Source organism: Corvus brachyrhynchos, unplaced genomic scaffold, assembly GCF_000691975.1.
Source record: "Corvus brachyrhynchos isolate BGI_N302 unplaced genomic scaffold, ASM69197v1 scaffold22, whole genome shotgun sequence".
Taxonomy (NCBI): domain Eukaryota; kingdom Metazoa; phylum Chordata; class Aves; order Passeriformes; family Corvidae; genus Corvus; species Corvus brachyrhynchos.
In genome coordinates this window covers 5281973-5298248 of record NW_008238355.1, presented here as the reverse complement: position 1 = coordinate 5298248, position 16276 = coordinate 5281973, and the positions used below count along the sequence as shown (strand labels likewise).

Genomic DNA, 16276 nt, shown 5'->3' with positions numbered 1-16276 from the left:
TAACTCACAACTGTTGTTGCATCTTGGTTCCAAATCTTCAATAATAGCTCGTTTCTTCTGTAGCTCATTGTTAGCTTCATGGAGCTTCTCACTGTTACAAACCACAAAAGCACATATTGTTTCCCCAGTAGTATTACTGTGCTTGAAATGAGCACTAAGCAGTACAGAAAACCCTCAGAGACAGATTATTTCTAAGAGCATGATTGATTTTTTTCTGTGGGGCTTAAGGACAAGAGACAATATCACTGTAGAAATATTTGTCAGATAAGATGAAAACCATCATTCTGTATGGAGAACTGCAACAGCAAACAGCTTCTTTATCAGTAACTGTACTTAACTTAGAACTTAAGAGTTAATTGTACAATGAGGGCCTAAAATGAATACTGATATTACATTGAGAAAGAATGGCTAAACCCAAAGGCAACAGAAAGTTCTTTTTGCAAGCCAGTCAAAAAGCAAATACTCTTTCAGGGAAATAAAAGATGTGCAAAAATAGCACAATAAAATGATAGCACTTCCTAAAGTATTATCTTCTATGCCATAATGTATATTAAAGAGTAAACAAATTAATTTTGTTTATATTAGCATGCTTTCCTCAGAAGAAAATTACTTAGTCCTCTTGAGCAAAGATTTGCACAACGTTAAGCAAAGCTTTCTACCCAACACAAAATGATGGCTCCCTCATCGCTCTTACTTTCAAAATGGTTTTCTACGAGAAAAAATATAGAATCTGAACAGCAGATTCCCAAATATTCCTGTGTTATCTAATGTCTCTTAGTTGCGTATTTTCCAGATCCATGATTAATGAGTGTCTGCCTTCCTCACCATATAGAAAACACATCATTTCAAACTGCAAACAAAATAGGCAAATAAAAATACTTACAGATGTTCTTCAAGTTTCTTTTTCAGAAGAACTGACTAAAATAGAAAGTTAAATATTTTGTTTTAATATATTGTGAAACTCTAACATATTTAAAAAATTATTTGAAAACATGCAATTTTGGCACTCTAACCAAAATCCAACTTTTTTACTTCAGTTTTAGATCACAGCTGTAAAGCCTCTGTGGTAGCAACCTTTCTCTTCACAGCTGTGTGACTGTAGTAACATTAAACCCTTTAAAACTTTACAAATATTTTCCCAGGAACTAGATCAATAAAAGCAAGATCCATAAATGACAGAATTCTATGGCAGTTGTCTTAATTTGTTCAGTACTTTGTATTGGAAAGTGCAGCTAAATTTGCAAGAAGGGCTGTCCTACCAATATTGCATTGCAACTTGCATGAAGACATGTAGCAAATTAGTTGAAGTAAATTCCCATCCCCACAGAAACTAGAAGGAGTAGAGTATTTCTAACTGGAGTGTAGCAAAAATGTCACCTTGTTTGTGTTTCTTATCTTTCTTGATTACAGACACATAAAGATCACCGTACAACTTACAGTGTTCCACTTTCTGGTTAAATCACGTTTAGATAAGCTCTTTGAATAAAAACTTTGAAGTAATTTTAAAATTTTAAACTCACTTCATACACAGTGAGTATCTTTCAAAAAGAAAAAATATCCCAACTCAATAAATGTCCATGAACTGAAAGTAGTGTTAAGTAAAAAAAAAGCCATACTCACAATAGCCTTGAGCAGAAGCCCATGCCAAGAAACAGAGATGACATTAGTATAAAGCAAAACAGCAGCCAACAGAAGAAACTATTTAGAAAGTCATGAACAGAAAAAGTTAAAGCTATGTATTTTTCACACAGGCGCATTTTTTTCCTCTGTTCTCATGAGCCCTTGCATCCTGTAACATTTTCTAAAACATGTCACTAAACCCAAAAATATAAAAATAATAAAGAAGCACATTTACAAATCATTGTGTTTAAACCAGAATTCCAAAGGAGAGCAACTGCTATTTTGGAAAGTAATTTTAAAATAAAAATCATACAACTAATAAAATGAAGGAAAATAGCCAGTCTGTTGAGCTACAATCAGAATTAAGAGATGCAGGTGTTTTTGTGGTGTGATACTGAATTGTGTTATTGCCACACTGATTGAATACAAAGCAAATGTAGAATATTTAAATCTGCAACTGCCTTTTTGGTTTGTATTTATCCACTATTAATCACTGGTTTAGCATGTTACTGATGGTCCAAAACATCATCAAAATATAAGATAAAATCATCAACAAAATTACTTTATTTTTTTTTTCTCCAATGTTCTTTCAACAAAGGTTTAGATACCTTGCTAACAGAAAAAATTACTGTTTGCACTCAAAAAGCAGTTTAGTTTGGTAATACTTCAAAATACTGTCTTTGATCACATTCCTGGGGCATGTTTTTTCATTATTTTAAAAGAGATTTTCTTTTCGCACAACAAGAAAAGCGGGGAGCCATAAAAACAAGTCAACATGGCTCTGTTGACTTCACAGTCAGAAATCTGCAGCAGCTGAGGATCTGCAGGTTTTCTTTTCCAGTCCCCTGAACAACTGCAGCAATACCACTTTTTCTGTAACAAAAAATATTTGTATGCATCTTTATCAGTCACAAATCATTTGAACTGTTCCCATCACTTATATTCGATCATTCAGGGGACTATCAGCTGGCTGGGACAAGAAAGAGAAAAAGTTGGAAGCAGTGCCCATTTCCCTAAGGTAAGAAAATCAAAACTGAACTCAGCTTTTCTTTGCAATCCTTGTATTGCACTTGGGTTTATCTTGAAACAGGCAAAACTACTACTCAACACTGATTCCACTGGTGTATTATTTACCTAGTACCTGCACTGTTGAGGGAGTAACCCTCTCCCATCTAGACGGATCATGTCCTCACAAGCAAGAAATTAATTGTGATAAACAGCACAAACAATTTAAAGAAGCAGAACTGAGTTTACCCACATTAATTTACCTAAGACATATGATTAGGAAAAAGACTAAAACACTCGATATGCCATTTTAGGCAACCAAAGATCCTGTACATACTTGTCAGATAAATTCAAACAGATCACTCTAAATATGGGCAAACATTACCTCTGGGATTTCTGCAGTATCAGTAAGCTTTAAAGACTCATTTACAAATCTAAAATATAATTAGTATAAAATTGTACTCTCACAGGAAGATGAGTCTCCTAAAAATGGTAGAAATAAAAGTTCTTTTGCTTGAAGTTTCTTTCATGCCTAAACAAGCCAAAGGAACAAGTCTGTCCCCTTCTTCAGGGCAAAATTCAGTTTTGTTTCACATGTTAAGGTTATGGGCAGAATGGCGAGGCTCTGGCCTGAGATTAAGCTAACTTAGCAGGGTGTGGGAAACTATGGATCATCACTTCAGAAGACTGCTGGATGAGATCAGCAATGCTGTGAGGTGATTAAAGTCACAAAACAGCACCATGATGGAGGGTCAGATTTCAAGGATCCTGACAGTAGTGATAGAATGGTTTGGGTTGGAAGGGACTTTTAAAGGTCACATAGTCCAATCCCCTGCAACAAGCAGGGACATTTTCAACTAGGTCAGGTTGCTCAGAGCCCTGTCCAACCTGGCCTTGAATATTCCATGGATGGGGCATCCACAGCTTCCCTGGGCAACCTGTTCTAGTGTCTCATCAAATGAACAAAGTGGCTGAACTTCACGGGTAACTGAAGAGGTAACAGAGCTCTGGGGACGTTTTAGGGAGGTGTTGTATCAGTAACAGCACGTAAGGCCAAGACTGCATGTTACATTTTGAAAAATATTAGGCATGGGATGGATTTAACACATGGGGCAGAAGTAACTAAAGGCCGGGTGTTTATATAGGAAAGGATTAGGGCAGAGAACCGGAGAACAAGGATGATAAACAACAGTGGTAAGACATGCAAATGATGTAGTCGAAGCTGTTCAGGAAACTGTTGAGTAGCCCTGTGCAACTACTGCATTCTGGAAGCCAATAAATCAAAGCTATTCTGAGCACACCAGACATATCTGCATTGATTCTGTAGTCTGAAAGATGGGGGAAAGGAGGCCTTTGCCTGGCTAGCAAGGTAACACCCAGGATGGACTAATCAATAATCCCAACAGAATGTGTCAGTGCCCATTACAGGCCCAATGACACACAGCTGCCCTCCACTGCACTTCAGTATAAAACCAGAACTGCTTGCCCATGTGGACCTTGGCACACAGCATGTATCACTGCAAGGACACTTGCCTGGGTTAGGACAGTACCTCTATGTCTTTTTGGGCACATCTGAAAATAACTTCAGCTTTAAAACCAAACAAAACTTAAAAGAAAAAAAATACCAAAAAAAACCCCAACAAAAAACAAACCTGAGCTCTCATCAAACATTTCTGGACTGAATTAAAAAGGAGTGCCAATTTTCTGGATTGAGCACAATTACAGTGTAAGTATGTAAAAATATGAATTTCAGTGCATTGTTGCAGAAAAATAGCAAAAACCAGGAAATTAGCTGAAAATGATGTATTGGCGAACTGTATGCCATGTCTCTCCCATTGCTTTTTCATATGTTTCTGAAGAATCACTCTTTTTGTATGGATATCCTACAGATAACTCAGGTAGTCTCAGCACAACTTCGATGTACTTGAGCAGCTGGGTTAAACTTCTGAGGTTTGCTCTGCTTCGTCAGGGAGACTGCATGAAGACCGCGTCAGAGGTTCTTGCATCCTCAACACTTCCCTGAGTCTACATTCACTCCTTTGCTTCCTTAAGAGTAAATGAAATCCTACACATCAAACTCAGCAAAAGAGACTATGGGATCAGTGCCTGTAAGTCACCACTGCTATGGTCAGACCTAGAAAGAAGCCATGAGGGCAGACACACCCTAAATTACTGCCCCAATCAGTGCCTCCAAAGAGACACAACTAGAATTGCAGTAAATAAACGTGAATACAGTTAGACAGAGATCATTTACAATACTCAATATCTGAGAATAATTCTTTCATATTCTTGCTCACCCTGAAAAGATTTTGGCCAATAATCAAGAGAACAAAGAACATCTCAGAATTTACCTATTTTAACGTGCATTCTAAAACACATTCTTAGTTACTCAGGAAAATAATCTTGTTGGAAATCAACTAGGTGTTTTACATTCATATAGTTTATTCTGAAAATTAAAAGTATAAACTAAATTTAACACACTCTTAAGTGAACATAAGCAGCTAGTAAAAAAACTTGCACTATTTTATATAAATTAGTTAAAACAAACCCACAAAAATAGAAAGCAACACATTACAATTTGTTGCCAATTAGCAACATGATACACTGAGATTGTGAGCATACACTATGCATGTACAGTCCAACAAATCACCGCTTCCAAGAAAATTCTAGAGCTTCTTTTTTGAAATACAGGAGATAATAAACAATTTTTGAGTGGAAGACTGAAAGTTGTTTTCCACACTAACTCAGCTACAATGTGTATTCTTACATTTAAAATAAAGTTAACTCTGTATACAGAAACAGAAAATGTTGCATTATGTTGAGGGCCTAATTATTTGACCTTTTTTTCATTTTGGTCTGCCTTCTTTTATCATTCTGAGATACATTTACATGAACAATTACAGACCCTCCAGTGGCTGGAAAGGCCTCAACTTTCATTAAGAGAACTAAACCAAAACCAACTTCAGATGCTTTATTCATAGAGAATCAACATTTTCTCAATTCCCTGCAAAACTGTCTATTCCAATTAGTTTTCTATTGCAACAGACACAATTATTCAAATAAAACATATTTGACATCTTCTCTACATAGGATGGTTTTCTAATCTAGACAATTGTCTTACATCCTAGTTAGAGAAGCACAATTTATTGATAAGACCATACAAGTAAATATGCAAAACTATTAGAAATCTCAGTTTGTATATTTCTTTGACTTTTTTTTTTTTACAAAAAGGTCAAAGTTTCGAAAATGGTAACTATTCGAATGTAAGTTTGATGTACATTTCTACTTACATCTTCAGCTTTTGAACCTTGATCCTGCAAAGATTTTTGTAGTTCTTCAACCTGGGACTGTACTTCCAGAAGTCTCTGATTTACCAATCTAGGAAAGAGACAATATTTTTTTTTCATTAAAAAAAACAATTGCAAGAGGAGGTGTCAGACTTTTAGTGTCCAGTGTTTCCAGCTCATCTACACAAAAAATGCAATACAGTAAATTACTCTCAAAAAATTTACAGCAGTAGTTAGAGCTTACAGCAGTTCCAGAGATTGTAACATCCAGATGTTCATCCAGAACATTTTCATATTCCTCAAGGACAACATAAATGCATGCAGAAATCATTTCTATATACATGAAAGAAAACCTTTTAACAGCCAGTTTTACTGCGTGAGAGCTGCTAGCTTATGCTTTTGCACAGTTACGGAAACCCTATAAACCTGCAGGCTGGAAGGAATGTCCACAGTTTGCCTGGATCCAACTTCCTCCTTAAAGCAGGTGCACTTACAGCAGATTGCTGGCAACCACATCCAGTACCAGGTTTGGACACTTTTAAGCATAGAGGTCTGTCTCTTTGGGCTTCTCTTCTAGAGCTCAGACCCATACTCCGTATTTTGTCTGCTGCCTCTTGTCCTTCCACAAATAATGTCTTGAGAACAGCCCAAATCTGTCTTCTTACTACCTTCCCATGAAGTAGATGCAGATCACAGTACAATCTCCTCTATGCCACTTTTTCTTTGTCCTGGACACACTTGCTTCTCAGTTTTATCCCACCTGTCGCACCTTCTAGTGTCTCTCACCTTAGGAGTATTCTGCTGCACTTCTACACATCCACATCTCTCTGGCACTAGGGAATCCAAAATTACATGCTCTGTCTAGGTGTGGTATCTTAAGTACTGATAAGAGGTGAACAACCATTTTCCCAGACTGACTGCCTGCCTGCAGCTCAGTGAGAACAGTCCAGATCACAGTCAACTGCAAGGTCCCCAAATAACATATCCTCCTTTGCCACCCACTAGGACCCCAGGGCTTTTGCAGCAGAGCTGCTCCACAGCCATGGACAGGACTCCCATCAGTTCATTTCTCTGCACTGCTGAGCTCCTCTGAATAACAGCTTTCCCTTTCAGGATATCCTAAAGTGGTACTATTCTCAAACTTCCTGGGAGTCCAGTCCCTCTCATCAGTGAAGTTGTTAATAGAAGTGATGAACAACTGGTCCTGGTACTGATGACTGAGGAACTGGTTGCCAGCTGGGTTTCATTTCATTGACAGTACTACTCTAGGCTCAGCTGTCCCATCACTGTCCAATTAATTTTTTTGCTCACTTTACTGTCCACTTATTTAGTTTATATCTAACCATTCTGAACATAAGGATACCATGGAACACTTTATCAAAGGCTTTACTGAAGCTAAGCTAAGTACCATCCTCTTTTTCACCCTTCTTCACATGTGCAGTCATCTCATTGTCAAGACAATTGGATTAGTTGGGCATGATTTGCTCTGAATAAATTCATGTTGACATTTCCCAGTTACTTTCCTGTCCCTCATGTGGCTGGAAATAGATTCCAGATGGACTTGCTTTGTGAAATTTCCAGAAAGCGACCCGTGGCTGACCAGTCTTTGTAGTTCCTCATGCTCTTTTTCTTGCCCTTCCTGAAGGTGAGTGCAGTATTTACCTTTTTCCAGGCTTCAGGCACCTCCCCCAGTTGAAGGGGAAGATAGAGGAAGATTAGATAAAGAACAGATTTGAAGCTTAGATAGAAAGCAGCCTCACATCACTATCAGCCAAATACTTTGGCATGCTCAGATGCACTCTGGCCCCACAGATGCCTGTATGCTGACTGGCTCAATCCAGCAGGGTTAGGTAGAGCAGGCTACCCAGGAACACGTCCTGTTGGGTTTTAAATATCTACAAGGATGTAGACAACATCTCTGGACAACATACTCCAGTATTCATCAACCCTCACAGTGAAAATAAAGTGTGTTCTTGCATTTAGATCAAATATAATGTGTTTCAAGCTCTGCACACTGCCTCTTGCCCTGCTACTGAGTACTACTGACAAGAGTCTAGCTTCATCTCCTTTAGACCCTCCCATTAGACACTTTGGTAAGATAACATTGGTAAGATCTAACCTAAGCCTCCTCTTTTCCAGGCTCTGTCCCTCAGGCTTTACTCATAACAAGACGCTGCAGTCCTGTAATCACATCCCTGTGGCCTTTCCCAGGACTGACTCCATTAAATCCATGTCTTTCTTGTCCTGAGGATGCCTGTAGGAAAGTCAACTGCAACAGAGGACAAAATTTCTTACCTGTTTTCTGTCTCCAGTTCATTCTTACGTAAGTTTGCATCATCAAGAAGGCTCTGCAACAAGGCAATCTTCTCATTGTCAGAACCTTCCTGGTTCAATTTTAACATCTTGTTCTCATGCTGAAGGCGAATTAGTTTCTCCCTAAACACATAGAACACAATTTTGTAAAAAAAGGAATGCTAATGTCTGTAACAAAGAAAACAGTTTACCATAGGAAATAAAATAATAACATAAATACAATCTTTTTAAAGGAGATGGCTGCAACAGCAATCATGTTTTCAAACCCCCAAATACAAACCTAATTTAAAGAGTTGTAATTGCAGAATGCAGAACACAAGGAAATTACCTCAATTCCCCTATCAGGATCTCTGAGTACAACTCAAGAGATTTATAGGGAGAACACAAAGAATGCAAAGCTTAATGCCAAGCATGAAGAAAGACTGTAATCTCAGCTGTCACTGAACTACTGCATAAACCTATGCAAGTCACTTCCACCCTTGGTCTGTTTACACAGAATCACTGAATCATTTGGGTTGAAAAGATTCTTAAGATCATCAAGATCCAACATAAACTCAGCACAGAACCATGTCCCTTAAGCACCACATCTACACATCTTTTAAACACCACCAGGGACGAGGATTCAATCACTTCCCTAGGTAGCCTGTTGCAATGCTTGATAACCCCTTCTGGTGAAGAAATGACTCCTAATATCCAATCTAAACCTCTCCAGCACAGCTTGAGGAGAAGAGACCAATCCCTGCTTTGCTATAACCTCCTTTCAGGTAGTTGTAGGAAGTGGTACAGTCACATCTGAGCCTCCTTTTCTTCAGGATAAACAGCCCCCCTGCTCCTCACAGGACTTAACTCTTTACACCCTTCTCCAGCTCCACTGTCCTTCTCTGGACAAGCTCCACCACCTCAGTGTCCTTCTTGTAGTGAGGTGGCACAAAACTGGACACAGAACTTGAGGTGTGGCCTCACCAGTGCCAAGTATGGGGGGGACAATCCCTGCCCTGGTCTTGCTGGCCTCTCTGGTGCTGATACAGGCCAGGACGTCATAGCCTTTTTGGCCACCTGAGCACTCAATGGTTCATGTTCAGCTGCTGTCAACCAACACCCTCAATCCACACCAGAACAACAGATGACATGTTGGGGTCCCTCCCCCGCCATGGAGCCCCGGGAGAGGGCCCTGAGGGCACAGACACGGGGTTTCCCTGTCCCTGCTCAGCCTCGTTCCCATTGGTTGGTTTGGGTTCCCCGGGGTGGCCAAGGACCCTCGGGTCCCGTGACTGCGGGGTTCCTGAGCAGAGCTCCGGCCATGCGGCTGGAGAAATAAACATCTCTGAAACATCTACCAAGAATCTGTCCATATATATTTCTTTTCCACGGGCCTCCTGGTTTGATATAGGCGTGTTCCACTATCCCCGCTGTATCAGTGTCATCCACAGGGACCTGGACAAACTGAAGAAGTGGGGCCATGAAAACCTCATGAGGGTCAACAAGGCCAAGTGCAAGGTCCTGCACTTGGCCTACGGTAAACCCTGGTATCAGTCCAGGCTGGGGATGAATAGATGGAGAGCAGCCCTGTGAGAAGGCCTTGGGGGTGCTGGGGGATGAGAGGATGGACATGACCCAGCCATGTGCACTCACAGCCCAGAGAGCCAAACATGTCCTGGGCTGCATCCAAAGCAGCGTGGGCAGCAGGGGAGGGAGGGGATTCTGCCCCTCTGCTCTGCTCTGGTGAGACCCCACCTGGAACACTGCATCCAGCTCTGGGGTCCCAGCACAGGAAGTATGTCAACTAATTGAAGTGAGTCCTGAGGAAGCCACTAAGGTGATCACAGGGATGGAACACCTCTACTATGAAAACAGGCTGAGAGAGCTGGGTTGTAGATCAGGGTCCAGGGATACCTTACAGTAGCCTTACAGTACCTGAAAGGAGCCAACAAGGGAGCTGGAGAGGGAGTTTTTACAAGAGCATGGAGTGACAAGACAAAGGAAAGTGGTGTAAACTTAAAAAGGGTGCTTTAGATTAGACATTGAACAGAAATTCTTTACTTTGAGGGTTTGGAGGCAATGGCAAAGGGAATTGTGGATGTCCCCTACCTGCCAGTGTTCAAGTCCAGGTTGGATGAGGATTTGAGCAACCTGGTCTACTGGAAGGTGTCCTTGCCCATGGCAGCAGAGATGAACAAGATGATCTTTGAGGTCCCTTCCAACCCAAGCTGCTCTATGATTCTACAATTACTTCCCACTGTGCATCTTTCCGGCCACTCTTCTCCAAGCCTGCAGCACTGTACAGGTTGTTGTGACCCAAGGGCAGGACCTAGCACTATGCCATGTTGAACTTCATGCAATTGTCCTCCACCCACCGATACAGCCTGTTCAGATTCCTCTGCAGAGCCTTCTGACCCTCCAGCAGATCAACACTGTTCTGAGTAACCCAAAATGTTATTGTGTTCCTTATCTATCTGTGCCCAAAATTGTTACTGTCTTCCTGCAGCTGGAAAACAGAAGGGCGGGGCTGGGCGGTACCCCGGGCGCTTTAAAAGTTAAAGCACTCTGGCAGAGTCACTCTCTGCCTGCTTGGCTTGCCTCTTGGTTCTTTCTTGCCTCTACTTGCTACAGTAGCAAATCGAGAAGCTCCATTTCACAATCAAAAACTGTTTCAGAGTGAATTTGGCAACACCTGTCCGCAGCCACTCCCTCAATACCCTTCGGTGGATCCCGCCCACTCCCATGGACTTGAGGGCATCTAATTGGCACAGCACTGGTCATTAGATGTTTCCTCCTGTATTGTGGAGGCTTTATTCAGCTTCTTGCATCTGTCTTCCAGATAAGCAGTCTTACTATTAAAGACTGTGGCAAAGAAGGCTTCAAGTAGATCAGCCTTTTCCTTGTCCTTTACTGGTATGGTTCCCCCTGCATCCAATAAGGGATTGAGAGTCTCCTTAATCCTCATTTAATTGTGAATGTATCTATAGAAACGTTTTTTATTGTCTTTTATTGGCAGTAGCCAAAATAAGCTCTAGTTGGGCTTTAGCCCATCTAATTTTCTCCCTGCATAACAGCACAACATCTCTGTAGTCCTTCTGAGTGGCTTTGCCCCTTCTTCCAAACATAATACAATCTTTTTTATCCTGAGTTCTGGTCAAAGCCCTGTGTACAGCCAAGGCATTCTTCCTGATGGCTCTTCATTAGGCACATGGAGACATCCTGCTCCTGCACTGTTAACAGTTCCTTCTTGCCCTCCCGGACTCCTTTGCCCTTCCAGACTGACTCCCAAGCAACTTGACAACAAGACCCCTAAACAGGCCGAACTATGCCCTCCAGAAGTCCAAAGTGGAGGTTCTGCTGGCCTCTCTCCTTAATTCTCTGTGAATCAAGAACTCTCTCATTCAGTGCTTGCTGTGCCCAAGACAACCTCTGATCACCACATCATCCACCAGTCCTTTCCTGCTCACATTGAGTCCACTGAGACACCTTCCCTAGCTGGCTTGCTCAGTAGCTGTGTTAGGAGGTAATCTTCCACACAGTCCTGGAACCTCCTAGACTGATCCCTTTCTGCCATATTGCATTTCCAGCAGCCATCCGGTAAGTTGAAGTCCTCCATAATAAGAAGGGCCAGCAATCTCAAGACCTCTCCCAGCTGCTTATAGTATATGGCATCCTAGACGAGTGGTCTGTAACACACCCACCAGAATATCTGCCTTGTGGCCTTCCCCTTGATTCTTACTCATAAATACTCAATTCTTTTGGTACCATCATCAAGCTCTAGACAATCAAGACAGGGCAACAACAAGAAACCTTTTTCTAGTATCCAACCTAAACCTTCCTTGGCACAAATTCAGACCATTCCCTTGGGTCCTGTCACTGGTCACAACAGAAGAGAATGTCTGCCCCTCCTCTTCTTCTCGTGAGGAAGGTGGAGACCAGCATAACATCTCTGCCCAGTCTCATCTCCAGGCTGAACAGACCAAATGACCTCAGCCACTCCTCATATAGTTTCTCCTCAAGGCCCTTCACCATTTTTGTGGCCCTCTGCTGGATGCTAAGAGCTTTATGTCCTTCTCATATTGTAGCACCCAAAACTGCACACAGGACTCTGCCCCAGTGCACAGCAGGACAATCCCCTCCCTTGCCTGGCTGGTGATGCTGTGCCTGATGCACCCCAGGACACAGTTGGTCCTCCTGACTACCAGGGCACTGCTGGCTGATATTCAACTTGCCATTGACCATTGTAAAGGTTAGTAAAACAAAGCACACATTAGCTTACTTTATTTCAGGAGTAATGATTTCTGCTGCTAAACTGTCTGAAGGCTCTTGTCTTCCCAGAGGCATCAGTCCTGAGTAAGGAAAAGCACACCATTTACTTTCTTTACATGACAAGAAGTAAGAAGTTCTAGAAGTTTTAGACTATTGCTAGACAATGCAAAATGACACAAAGTCAAGCTACAGCAAGACTGACAGACAAACACCATTTCATTTGGTGAATCATTACTTCATCCATTCTGAAAAAATATTATTGCCGTTTATTTTCTGCTTATCTAAGAACTACAAAGGTACAGAAGATTACACATAGGAATGAACTATTACGCATGAAACATCATGAGAAAATATCTCTCTAAAGAAAATTATGTAACTACACAGAAATCAGATATATATTATAAAAATATCCTACTGGAGAGGAGACTAAAATTTCTGATTGGCTGAAATAACATTTGAAGCTTTTGCTTGCTTATAAAGCTGTGACTAGTTGAAGAGGTTTTACACTACTGATTTTAGGGGAGCTTGAATTTATTCTGTCCTAAACAAAAGCACATTCAATACTCTACAGAAAACTCCTGTAAGCTTTAGAAAAGATGCATTTAATCTCCTTATTTGTCCTTTACCTGTAGTGGTGAGTTGACCCTCCTGAGCTTGTACACATCTAAGTTCTTCAATAGTTTCTTTCAAAGAATCCCTTTCTGTTCTTAATCTCTGAATAATTGGAAAGAAAACAATTCAGTCTTGGCGGTACAAATCCATCTCTAACAGCCTTCAAAATTTTAAAAATAATTTAATGCAGCTCTAGAGATTACTTCCAAATTAAGGTATCTCAGTCTATTTCATAACAAAAGAAATGTAAATTTTATATATTCCACAGGAACAGTGGTTTGGCGTTTTTTGGGAGAAGGGTTGCTGATCTTACTGGACTAAAAATAGCAGGGTATAAGCTTACAAAATCGAGATATTAGTGGCACAAAGTCCTGGTACCAGGTAGTAAACAGTATCCACTGGGGCCACTCAGCTGTTTTCCTTTTCCTTTCATTGGGGCTGATTCCAAAGGAAATGGAAGTCAGTTGAGAGACCACAGATTTTTGCTTCACCATGAATCCAAGATTCAGCCAGGAGTGAAACCACGGGCATGTAAGTACAGAGTCAACATAACAAACAAACTGCTTTTAACTTCATTTTGTTTGCCTTTCACCAGTGGAAGTGCGAGCCGCATTTCCATATCCCATTCCTCCTGTGGGTCAGCTGGCCTTGTTATTCACCAGCATCTTGGCTATGAAAGAAAACTAGTTGCTTAAGACTTGGTCCAAAGAGAAATGAAGAACAGGACTGGATTGCCTTGGGATCCAAACAGGTGTGCTACTCAGTAGCATCAGGCAAATACTCTTTCAATTTGGCACAAGTACCCTTCTGGCAAAAAAATGAGAACCTACAGATAGCACCAGGTTTTTGTCCAGAAGGGTGCCAAGAGTCAAAAAAAAGAGAAAGAATGTAATGATCCAAGTTCTAGTTTGCTTCAAAATCAGACATATTCAGTATTACTAAATGGTCCAGGACAGACCTTGCTTCTGTGTAGGTATGGAGTTGTGTTGGCTGGTAACATTTCATTTTACTAACAGTTGATTCCCAAATGCCAGAATATTTTAGAAAAAGCTCTAGGGCTTCACTGGTACAAGCAACTCAATAATTATCTTAGTACTTATATATAACAGACCACAGAGGTAAAATTCCAAGCTGCTTTGATGGAGATATCAAACACTACCACACTTTGCCGAACATAAAGAAAAGGGTAAAATCAATTTCAGTAACTATTTCCAAAATATAACTGACAAGATACCATTACCTAGCCTGTGACCTGTGGCGGGCTACCTTACTGATACATATTGACAACACAGACCAGAAAGAGTGGGTAATACAGACAGTGAATCACTGAGTTCATGTGATGAGAGACTTCTAGCTGTAACTTACTTCTCACAGGTGCATATCCATTCAAAAGAATGTACTTAAAAACAACATCCAGCTCAAAAAAATGCTATTTTTTGGGGGTGAAACAGAAAACTATATGATAATGGCCTGCAATTCAGATCCTTTGTGCAAGATTAAATGGTCCACTGAGCCATGGATAAGCCACAGAAACAATCTTACAATTGTTCAACATAAAAGAATTGGAAAAAAACCCCAATATAAAAATAAAAAGCAGGAAAGAAAGCCAAAGCACAATACCAATACAGTTACTATGAACATTCCAGCCTGATTTGAAGGGCAGATGGAAGTTATGTGAAGGTCAAGTGTCCACCGCAGCTTGAAAATTTAATAAAACATGGAAATCAATGACCTATGAACATAAAATAACTAAAGACTTTCAGTTCAAATGATACTTAAGTGCTGGGCTTGGAAATCTTGGAAAAAACTGGACATGAAATATGATTATTAAGGAAAAAGCCTGCAGGGTTTCCAACAGTTGGATCAACGGATTTGTAATTAAAACATGCCTAAGAAACTGCTAACTTCAATTGCTGACCTTGGTTTTAGGTAGTTTGAGGCACCTGCATATACATTCCTTAGAAACAAGCTGAAATTAACTGTTGAGAAATGACAAATGTGCAAGAGAAGTCCGAAGGATCAGTCCCGTCAAGAGAGGACGGAGCAATTAATCACAGAATCACTAGCAGCAAATGACACAAGACGAATGGGTAGATTGGCAGCTACCCTGTGTGTTCCACATTGGCAGTACAAGATAGGTCAACGAGGAGCTGTCATAAAAGCTGAGATCACCACAAAGGACATTTCCCTCTACACAACTACTACTAAGCCTCTTGCTACATTAGTGATGACTCCACAAAGAGAAGCATGCTGATGGTACCTCAAAGAATGCCTTAGGAAAAGAAAGAAACAGGAATTTAGTTCTACGATGATACTGCAGAAACCCTGTTGTAAATAGCTTTTCAGAATATGTAACAATTACCCTGGGTATTTATTAACCTTCTCATGGTAAATGGCCAGGAAACAACTTCAGATGCCAGATATGAAGGCTTTTCCTCTTAAAAATGGGTTGCATATGTTTTTGTACAGTCACTTTATTCCATGCTGTACAATTCTTAGGTTTAAAAAGTAGCCTGTACACAAACATTAGAAAATTTTAGATGAAAAAAGACTTCCTAATTTAAAAAGATTGCTAAGTGTAATTACCATATCTCTGTGTTATAAAGGATACAAAGTTGCTATTGTTACTAACAAAAAAATAACACCTTGGCACTTACATCTTTTTCTTTTTGGAGGCTGTCTACTTTTTCTTTCAGTCGTTTGCATTCATAATCTAATTTATCAGCTTTCTTGGATTCTTCAGATAACCTGTTTTGTAGTTCAACTGCCTGTGAGAACAAGAATCAATAATGTGTCTGCAAATGTTAAAACAAAATACACAAGACAAAGTAGCCAATTACAATGCACCACAAGTCATGTTGTAAAACAAATGAAATAGTTACTTATAGGACATACTAAAAAATGCTTTCATCAGTTGTTCTGTGTTTCAGTAAAATAAAAAGCATTCAAATATTAGGTCTTAGTGCAAGCAAAAGACAGAAGAAATGCGAAGTATTTTCAGTACATCTAAAACAAGAATTTAAGCTCAAGCAGGGTTTACAGAAAGAAAAGCTATGTAGTTCTAGGAATCAAAAAGCTTATGAACAGCAGAAAAATCTTTCTGCATTCTGAAAAACCTAGTTAAAAGAAAAAACTCTGAAGAAAGCCAATTATCTACACCGTTTGTTAACTTTATTTCATAAGCCTCACTG

The 16276-nt window shown here is 40.2% G+C and overlaps 1 protein-coding gene across 6 annotated transcripts in view; it reads right to left on the bottom strand.

Moving 5' to 3' along the window:
- Positions 1–16276, bottom strand: part of HOOK3 (hook microtubule tethering protein 3) — an 84661-nt gene that overhangs the window by 14518 nt on the left and 53867 nt on the right. For 3 of the 6 annotated variants that reach the window (XM_008634560.2, XM_017735395.1, XM_008634561.2), the window contains exons 12-18: positions 15743–15853; positions 13100–13187; positions 12484–12553; positions 8208–8348; positions 5916–6003; positions 884–918; positions 9–91 (exon numbers count right to left, since the gene is read on the bottom strand). In XM_008634560.2, coding sequence (XP_008632782.2) covers positions 9–91; positions 884–918; positions 5916–6003; positions 8208–8348; positions 12484–12553; positions 13100–13187; positions 15743–15853 — 616 coding nt within the window. Of the gene's footprint in view, positions 1–8; positions 92–883; positions 919–1620; positions 1627–2186; positions 2494–5915; positions 6004–8207; positions 8349–12483; positions 12554–13099; positions 13188–15742; positions 15854–16276 lie in introns of those variants that run through there. The other 3 variants (XM_017735394.1, XM_017735396.1, XM_017735397.1) reach the window with 3 other exon arrangements.